The following is a 9,473-nucleotide window of genomic DNA, read 5'->3' as shown; positions in this document are numbered from 1 at the left end:
CATTTACAAATGAAATCGTCTTCATCAGTCCTTTTTGAGCACGGATAAAAGCAAGTGATTGGCAAAAGAGTCGAAGGTAGGCGTAGGCGGAGCTGGGTTAGCGCGTTGCGGCCAGGATAGTGTCGAAGTTTGTCGCGAAGCACGTCTGAGATCTTGAGCTCGGGGTGGCCATAAGGGGTAACTTATACAGCTAAGGGCCCCGACAGGCTAGACAGAAAGGCAGCCTGCAGAGAGTTCTGAGGCTGCAGAAGGCTATTAGGAGACCGCATTAGGCAGCCACATAGGCTGTAGAGAGACTGCATATACGGGGGAAGCTGAAAGAGCCCTCGGCGACTAGGGAAAGTCAGTATGTAAAGGGGAGGCTGGGGAAAGGAGCCCAGCCTCCTAGATATTGTACCTATACAACTGAAAAGGGGATATCAATAGGGAACCAAGGGATTTAAATAGGGAGCCTAGAAGAGGCTTAGAGGGCATTGCAAGAGGGACAGACACAACGGAATACAACAGAACACACCCATTATTAAAACAATCAATGCCCACTTGCATGCTCTCTTCGTGAGAGTTATGAGCCCGGGAGAAACAGAGTTTCTGTAACTTCCGGTGTGCAGATTGCAACCAGCCTTTCTTCATCCTTGTTGCCTCTCAAATTATACAGTCAGCGAAGATGTCGAAGAACCTAGCATCACGACGAACAATTCTTTCGGAGCCCCAAGATTGGGATCAATGGATAAAAGAGCTTCGATCCCATACGGACTTTTTGATTCATCATCTTCTCTTTGAAGATAACGCGCAGCCATTCACCCTTCCTCGAGAACCCCAATACGCTGATTTCTCGCCTACCACAGCCGACGCAGCTACCTCCCAACCTTCCGCTAACATTCGTTCGGCCACAGCTAGTGCTGTTCCTGCTGCTATTAGTGCTGTTCCTGCGGCTATTAGATATACTGATCTTACAGCTACGCAGCAAAAGGCGTATGGAAATGCGGCTAATGACTACGAGACTCGACGAAAGCGATATCTCTACGAGATAAAACTTATTACAGCAGCTAGATCAGCTATTACGGACTCAGTCAGCAAGGCAAAGCTGACCTCTTTGCGGGAAGGTGACTCTCTTCGTCAGTGGCTAATCAAACTAGAGACTTCGACGGCCCCTACTCCCGGCTTTATAACTGAACGGATCAGGAGGCAATACCACAGTCATATTCAAAGCTACGGGCCAAGAACGAGCCTTTCGGACTGGCTAACAAAATGGGAAGAGATTATGGAGGATGCAGACCTCTATTTTATTACCGAGGCCCTTACAGGCCAGTGGTTGCGTGACCTTGCTAATGTGATTAGGCACCTAAGTGACGGCTACGCAACAGTCTTTCGAGAAGAGGGCCGAAAGCTTGACGAAGAAGCTGTTATTGCGCAATTTAACCACTATAAGGCCCTTCGACCTTATACGACAAGGACCGCACCAGCACCTTCCCTAGCAGCAGCTGCTTCGACACAGTGGACCTACCAACTTGCAGCTAGGAAAGTCCGGGAAATTGCGGAGCAACAGCCAAAACGATCATACGGAGGGATTAAAAGAGGTAACGTACATGATAAGCAGGACTTATCGTGGGGTCGATTTGCGGAGTAATTTCGGGAAATCGTATGCGATTACATATCTACCATCTGATAAGTGCCCGGCGCCGCGCACGCGAATATCTCCACGGCCAGCAGCCCAATCGAGGCCATTCCGGGGCCTGGGGGACTACTCCACTCCGGCGGCGCGTTTGGTCGAGGAGCACTCCGTATAGGCTACTGTCCGTCGAGATATTTGCGTTGCAGCGCCGCGAATGGGTAATGGGGGGGCTAGGCTCGGCTACAGGAACTGCGAGATAGTAATGCACCGATCCTACGGCCCTTTGATCCTCAAAAATATGTCTAGTTACATGGATATAAATATGTATAAAGACTCTACGAGGCGGCTGGCTTACGTCGACGAGGGCGGTCCGCTTTCCCATCCGGGTCCTCCGCCCCGACGGCCCTGACCTCGAGTTGGACCTGGTCCCGGGCCTGGACCTGGGTCATCGGGCACGGGGGTCCCTACCTGTACCCGTATCTGGCCCTGGCCCTGGCCCCGATCCTGGCCCCGCCGTCGGCGCTGTTTGAGCTCGTCGACGAGTCGGTTCAAGCTTCGGCCGGCGCGTAACAGCTCTAGCTCTGCAACGGCCGCCTCCTTGCATTTGCCGGACGCCATACGGGCCAACAGCTCGTCCCAGATCACCTTCCGGCGACAGAACTGCACTCTGACCCCGTTCCCCGGCGCCAGCGGCTTCCCACGTCTCTTCCAGCTCCCGTACGGCCTTCTGACCTGCAAACCCTTCACCCCATTCCTTCCAGACGTCCCCACCGTAAAGACCCTTGCCAGGGCTGTGACGATAGGCATGCCTGGTACCAGAGGCTCTGGGGCGGGGCCGGGGCCAGGGCCGGGCTGTATTGAGATTCAAGGTAGGTACTGTTGACGGGGCCGGGGCCGGGGCTGGGGCCAGCGCCTCTGCTGACCCGGCTCCGAAGTAGCCGGTAAAGGTGATAGGGACCTTGCCTTGGAGGAGGGCATCGAGGCCGCCCTGAATCCCGTCCAGCCGGGCCTCAAGCCGGATGGCGAGCCGCTGACTATTCTGTAACAGGGCCTCCCGCGTGCTCTCTATGACGCCGCTTAGTTCCGGCAGCGCGCGTCGTACGAGCAGGCTTACCGGCTCCATAGCCCCTACCGCGGTGGACCGCACGGCGACGGCGAACTCGTCCCACTCGGGCCCGCCAAAGGGCGTAGGCGAAGAACGGTAGCGACGGGTAGCGGAGCTGTAGGACGGCCAGGTCCTGCAGAAGTACTATACGCAGGCGCCGCATAAGCTTAAGGAAGCCGTCAGCGGCTAGGTCGTCGTCGTCGAGACCGCCTTCTGCCCAGCATTGCCGGCGCGCCCGCGCCTCAAAGCGGGGTTCCCACTCCTCGATCCACGGCCACAGCTGCTTTTGTAAGACGTACGGGGGTTCGTGAGCCGCACGCGCGAGTAGTCCCCGGGAGGCCGAGAAGCCGGCGACGATACGCATGAACTGCCGCGGTAGGTGCGTAAGATATGCCTGGCAGAGCACGCTCTGGTTCCAGCGGCCGGCCTGCGAGATCTGGGCGAGCGACGTGCCATGGGTCTCCGCGTCCTGGGCGCCCACCCTGCGCGGGAGGTGCGTCTTCTTCGACGCGATAAGGCCGGCAGCGCCGAAGATACGCCAGGTCTCTTGTAGCTGCGTCGGGTACGAGCTCCTGCTCGCGGTCCCGCCCGACGAGGACCTTGATCCGATACCAGTCCTGACGGCGCCGGAAGGACGGGGCGGTTCGCCGGCGACGTGCCAGCGCCAAAGAAGAGCTGTGCTAGGGCCCTTGCGTACAGAATAAGGGTCCTTGTGCCGGAGCGCGCCCATAAACTCCTTCCTCGCCGTCTTATTTAGCTTGCCGTCCCGTAAAAGGCTTACCAGGCAACCACAGGGGGTCGGGCCCTCCGAAGGCGGATAGTCGAGTAGGGATAGGTCTGCAAGCTCCATCTTGCGCCGGTTCTCCCCCCGTAAGAGGTAGTAGTGGCCGAAGAGGAGGTCGACTCGCGTACGGAGGTTTTGCGGCGTATACGCGGCGCCAGTGAGAAGGAGATCCTGGATCCGAAGCCATTCATCGGGAGGTAGCCGGCCTGGATCCCGTCGCTTCCGCGGTCTTTAAAGGAGGCGCGGTCGTGCTTCCCCGCTGCCGGCCCCGTTGCTCAAGGAATCCTCGTACGGCGGCGCCCGGGATTCTCCGTATTCGCGTTGCCGTGAGCCACCTGGAGCCTCCATAGCTCGATAACGGCCGCGATATAGGCGTCGATAGTGCCCCTCGTAAGCAAAGACCCTTCGGTAAGGTCTACTGCAGCCGTCGCGAGGCCTGTGGGTGGCACGTAGCCCTCGCGGTCGTCAGCGAGCAGCTCGGCGGCCTCGGCCAGGGGACCTCAAAGCTTCGGCCAGGCTTTCGGCCTCTGCCATGGCCGCGGCCTCGAGCTGCTCCTGTTCGCGCTGTTGCCGTACCTGTACGGCCTCGCCGTTGCCGTTGCCCTAATCTTACCCGCGCGCGCGGCTTCTTCTTCTGCGGCGGCACAACGCGTCGTAACAGGATATCCTCTTTGAGCCACGCCGCCAGCTTGTCCGGCGTTACGAGCTCGCCGTCGGGCCAGCTATAGAGCGAGCCGTCTGCTGCAGCCCGAGGCGTATGGCACCAGGCCTATACGCATTTGTCTGTTAGCCGCCTAGGGGGCCGTACGTGACAGGGATCGAAGTGGAGGACCGGCCGGGGGACGCGCCTTCCACTCCCGCTGCTTCGCCGCGTAACTCCGCGTCGTGTTCGCCGGCTGTTCGTCCTTCTTCGCCTGGATGCCCGCCCTCCGGGCACGGGCGCGCTCGTCAGCTGCCGTGTACGAGTCGTCCGCGGCCATCTCGGTCGATCGGGCAACCTTCCTACGGGGCGAATGTCTGGGCTGGGTTGGCCGGAAACCCGATAAGTCGGGTGGGAACTTATCAAATGCACTTATCAGGCGTCCTGCACACGATTTCACGGGCGGCGTTTTGCGGGCGATAAGTGGTCACGTGGCCTAAGTGAATTACGACGCAATTGCGGGCACCACCGATAAGCATGCGCATCTCACCTTACGGTACTGGTGAGTGTGTAGGAAAACGGTTGGAAATAGTACGAAGGCTTGTTGGCATTCGGTTTTGCCGCACCGCTCGTTGGTTGAGCTGCATCAGAAGTGCCTACGATGTAGACTTCTTGACCCTGGACAAGAAGAGCCGCAGCACCGGTGATGATAACAGCGGTCAAGCGCATGATGATGAGCTGAAGGGACTCGAAGAAACGTTGGGAGTGCGATAATATCGAGCAACCGACCGTCGCCGCAGACCACCTGGGCAACCCGACAGCTTTGTACATGTACAATGCTCTAAGCAGGTAGTAGTAGCTTCACGTTCCACGAATGAGTTGTCCCTTTGTATATTGATATGGGCCAGACTCCGCCATTCCGGCCCGTACCCTCAAAGCCCGCAGCGGTTCCTCGGTCGTCATCCTTCGTTTCAAGCGTTCAAGCGTCATCACATGAAGAGAGAGCGCAAGCAACAACAAGCTACACCAGCCCATATGGTTCCTACTGCAGTGTGATCCAACGGCGTGCTATTTCCTAGTACTGTTTCTCGGAACCTCCGGTCCGACGGACGGACCTGTGTCGGACTGCGTCGATGAAAACCAAACCCAGTCGTCATGCAATAAATAGTACAAGACGGCATCGCTTGGGCCGGACAGCACCGAGAGTGATCGAGATTAGAGGTCGTTTATTATGGCTCGTCCGGGAATATCTCGAGATTGAAAAGGTACGAGTAGAGCTCAGAATTTGTGGGCTGAATGAAAACATGCCCCGCAGTGCCATTGACGAGGATTGATAACCTTGTTAATACTTCGTACTAGCGGTCGATTTTTATGGTGTTGTGGGTATTGTTAACCCACCCAACTCCTCACTCACACGCCAGACTAACCTCATCAAGCTCGTCCCATACCGACCTTGCCCGTACAAGTACTAATTACTCGTAATTCGTATGATCCTTCTTCTGCCGCGGATCGGTAGGCTCCTCGGCCGCGGGCACATTGGATATTACCACACGGAACGGCACAAGGCTCCACCATCAACCCTCCGAGATACTACTTCGTGCGGAAAGGACGAAGCAGGTACTACATCGCATATTATAGACCGGCACCGGGGCCGAGGATCGGATATTGTGGGCTAAAGGAAACATCCCGAGGTGCCATTGACGAGGATCGATAACCTTGTTACGGACGGAGTAGTAGAGTAGCCGTTGGGCTTAAGGTGTTGTGGGTTTGTTAACCTACAAACACGGCGGAACAACGTCGTGCCTTACCAAGCTTGCAAGCTTACACCTTATGAGTAACTTATGTACGTGTATACATCTTAGTGCGACGGCTATTGTTTTCGTAGTAGTAGTAGGATTTATTTCGCCCGGAGGGAGGTCCCTATAAGGCCTTTACACTGTCTAGAGTACAGTTCAACACGTTTGTTCCTTGACTCCCCAAGCCCCACAGATCATCTTACGCTGCGCCAACCATTCCACTGTTCGCTCCATGACAGACCTGCTTGAAGGTCAATTTCTCCAAGTGTTCAGCATCCTATTCCCAGCAACTGAAGCGCGATGTGCCGAAGTTGAAGCGTGGTTGTGTTAGTCATTGATGGTGGTTGGTAGGGAGCCAATAGGCTCACGGTACCCGCGAATCTAATATTTCGCGGGCACCGTGACAATGACTAAGCAGATGTCGCAGGGGAACGCGAGCCCGGTGACCGCGCGTGTTATTGACGGTCGACAACGCGCCTCAGCAAAAGCTTGGGCTGCGACGCGGGGCTATGCCTTCACAACGGAAAGTCCACCAGAGCCAAGGGTGGCAGACAGACAGTGACCTTCGCGTGCGACCGGTCTTGTCGACCCCAAATCCGTCGATAGAACGTCAGCGAAGACAACAACCCGAGGGACGGGCTGTGAGTTTTCGATTTTGGCCAAAGAATCAGCCGACAGGCAATCTTGGGCTGTGCGACACCGCCCAGACAAACGATTTTCCTGCATAATCACGCGCCCAGTCGCCACCCTTCTGCTCATCCTGCTCATCGTAGGTTGACGGAGAAAGATATTGAAAAGTTATCGCGCCTTTCTAATGCCGGCATTGTCCCAAAAGATATTCGGACCTATATACGACAGAACTGCGATTCTCTTGCCACACAACAAGACATTTACAATGGAATTGCAGCTACCAAGAGAGATGTATGCGAAGGGCAAAGTTCAATTCACGCTTTGGCCAGTCAGCTCGACCAGGAGGGTTTTGAGTCGGATCCAATTCGGCCAAGACGGCCGAGTGACCGCAGTTCTGTTCGCTCATCCAGAGTCCTTGACGTATCTCCAGGCATACCCAGATGTCATGTTGCTAGATTGCACGTACAAGACGAACAAACACGGCATGCCGCTCCTCGACATGATAGGAGTAGATGCTTGTCAGCGATCATTTTGCATAGCATTTGCATTGGTGGGGAGACCGAAGCTGACTTCGTGTGGGCGTTGGATCGCCTGAGGTCACTGTACGAACACCATAGCGCCCGCTTACCCTCTGTCGTCCTAACAGACCGCTGCATCGCCTGTATGAACGCCGTTGCCATTTCCTTTCCCACTTCTTGCTCACTACTCTGTCTGTGGCATGCCAACAAGGCCGTCCTCCGCTATTGCCGGCCAGCCTTCGTCCGCCAGGACCAACCGGAGTCCACAAACGCAGAGACAATTGATACGTCAGAGAGCAACGGCTGGTCTGAGTTCTACCAATTCTGGCACTCGATCATGGCTGCACCAAACGAAGAAGCATTCAAGGACCGAGCTACGCAATTCGAGAAGAAGTACCTACCCAACCACCTCAAACAAGTTGGATACATCAAAACTTTCTGGCTTGAAGGGTATAAGGAAAAGCTTGTTAAGGCTTGGGTTGATCAACATGCTCATTTTGGAAATACAGTCACGTCGCGCGTGGAGGGCATACATGCATTGTTGAAGGCCCATCTCAAAAAGTCCACGCTAAATCTTTTCGAGGCTTGGAGGGCGATGAAGCACGCGTTACTCAATCAACTGTCAGACTTGAGATCGAATCAAGCCCGACAGCAGATTCGGGTCCCAATTGAGCTCTCTGGGCCCTTATACGCTTCAGTGCGCGGTTGGGTCTCCCATGAAGCGCTGAGAAAGGTGGAGGAGCAGCGGAAGATGCTTGGTAGGAGAGATCCTCCCCCCACCGCCAACTTGCACGGGGGGCTTTCACCAAGTCCCACGGGCTGCCTTGCCTTCACACTCTAAAATCTTTGCAAGAGCAAGGACAAGTACTCTTACTTGAGCACTTCCATACGCACTGGCACCTGCAGCGGGATGGAACTCCCCGGCCGCTGCTAGAGCCGCGCCAGCGAATCGAGTCGACCTTAGCAAGTTCGGCTATTCCCAAGCAGAGCACTCGGAGAGAACCCAGTGCATTTGAGAGTATCGAGGAGGCTCGTAAGCGCCACCCACATGCAGCAGGTGCCATACGGTTGGTCATAGGATGACCGCGAAAGCCTGCCCGCTGCGCTTTGGAGAGCTGCTTCAGAGACTACGTCGTCGATGCATTCACGATCGGTGTCACCATCGGAGATCGTACCGTCATCCCAGTACGTGCAAGCCGCTTTGGACGCACAGGAGCCAGAGCTTGCAACTGAGCCGCCAACTGATGCGTCCCTGGCGACGGATTTGGGAGTGTCGCAGGAACCCTTACAATTCTGCCCACTACAGCTCCAGACCATCCTCCTGCCCAGTCGGGTCAGTCCTTTCACGCCGAAATAGGTTCAGTTGCCACGACCTTTCCCGGTGACCAAGATTCCGGGCCCGTACCGGGTCCGCCCGCGATGCCACTGAGCTGCTGGTATCGCCACCACCTATCTCACCTGACTTGCCAGCCCCACCGCCGCCGAAATATGATTCACCAGAAGCTATACACAAAAGTTATACCGCTGCAAGAAGCGCATGGTATGCAGCGCAGCCGGCCGGCAGCATCAAGACAAACCAACAATACCGCAAGGCAATGAGGCTTCCAGCTAGGTATGACAAGCAAAGCTATGAATGGTGTATGGACTACAAACAAATGTCCAGGCATTGCGCCACTACAACGGGGTTGAGAGCATGGACGAAAGAAGAAATGATGGCATACCTTGACTGGAGCCATGCAGAAGATCAGCGTGTTGAAGCCCAGATCATGAAGGAGATGGGAGACAATCCGTTAGCCAACACACGGAGGGCGTGGCCGACATTTGGCGACAGGTAGAAAAGGACAGCCGAGAGCAGGAAACGCTGTATTCTGCACATGTTGAGGCAGATGATTGTATTTTCGTCGAGCCGTAGTTGGCTCTACTGATATTAGCAGCTCTTTAGTTCTAGTAGACAGTAGACTCACACATACGACGAGCACAGTGCCGACAGACTACCCGCATCATGGCTTTACGCAGACAACGGACTGTGATTAGTCATTTTCGCGGTGCCCGCGAAATATTAGATTCGCGGGTACCGTGAGCCTATTGGCTCCCTGGTTGGTACGCCGATTGTGTTCTCTCATGACGCTGTTCCCTGTTGACGGGCGGGAACCCGGGTGTACCCTGTTCGCTCAGGGGTGCCTCCAGCCGGCTTCGAACCGACCCCTCTGCGACGCAGAGGCTCCAGACGTGTCACCACTACGCCTATTGTTTTCGTTTGCTCTTTCGTCTGCCGCGGATCCGCAAGCTCCTCGGCCTCTGGCGCATGGCACGAAACGGCGCAAGGCTCCACCAAACAATTCCCAGGATACTACTTCGTGCGGAATGGACAAAGCAAGCAAATCGAGT

The 9,473-nt window shown here is 55.9% G+C and overlaps 1 protein-coding gene across 1 annotated transcript; it reads right to left on the bottom strand.

The window, feature by feature from the left end:
* Positions 1–1,947: 1,947 nt before the first annotated feature.
* Positions 1,948–4,481, bottom strand: HRG_11809 (centromere DNA-binding protein complex CBF3 subunit; the record flags this gene model as incomplete). The annotated part of the gene is made up of 7 exons (XM_044870279.1): positions 1,948–2,034; positions 2,087–2,279; positions 2,536–2,677; positions 2,727–3,707; positions 3,794–3,986; positions 4,115–4,270; positions 4,350–4,481. The coding sequence occupies 7 exons, from the start codon at positions 4,479–4,481 to the stop codon at positions 1,948–1,950; spliced, it is 1,884 nt and encodes a 627-aa protein (XP_044714774.1).
* Positions 4,482–9,473: the final 4,992 nt, after the last annotated feature.

This window comes from Hirsutella rhossiliensis, assembly GCF_020360975.1.
Source record: "Hirsutella rhossiliensis strain HR02 chromosome Unknown scaffold00022, whole genome shotgun sequence".
Classification (NCBI taxonomy): Eukaryota; Fungi; Ascomycota; class Sordariomycetes; order Hypocreales; family Ophiocordycipitaceae; genus Hirsutella; species Hirsutella rhossiliensis.
This window is presented reverse-complemented; position numbering and strand designations above follow the sequence as displayed.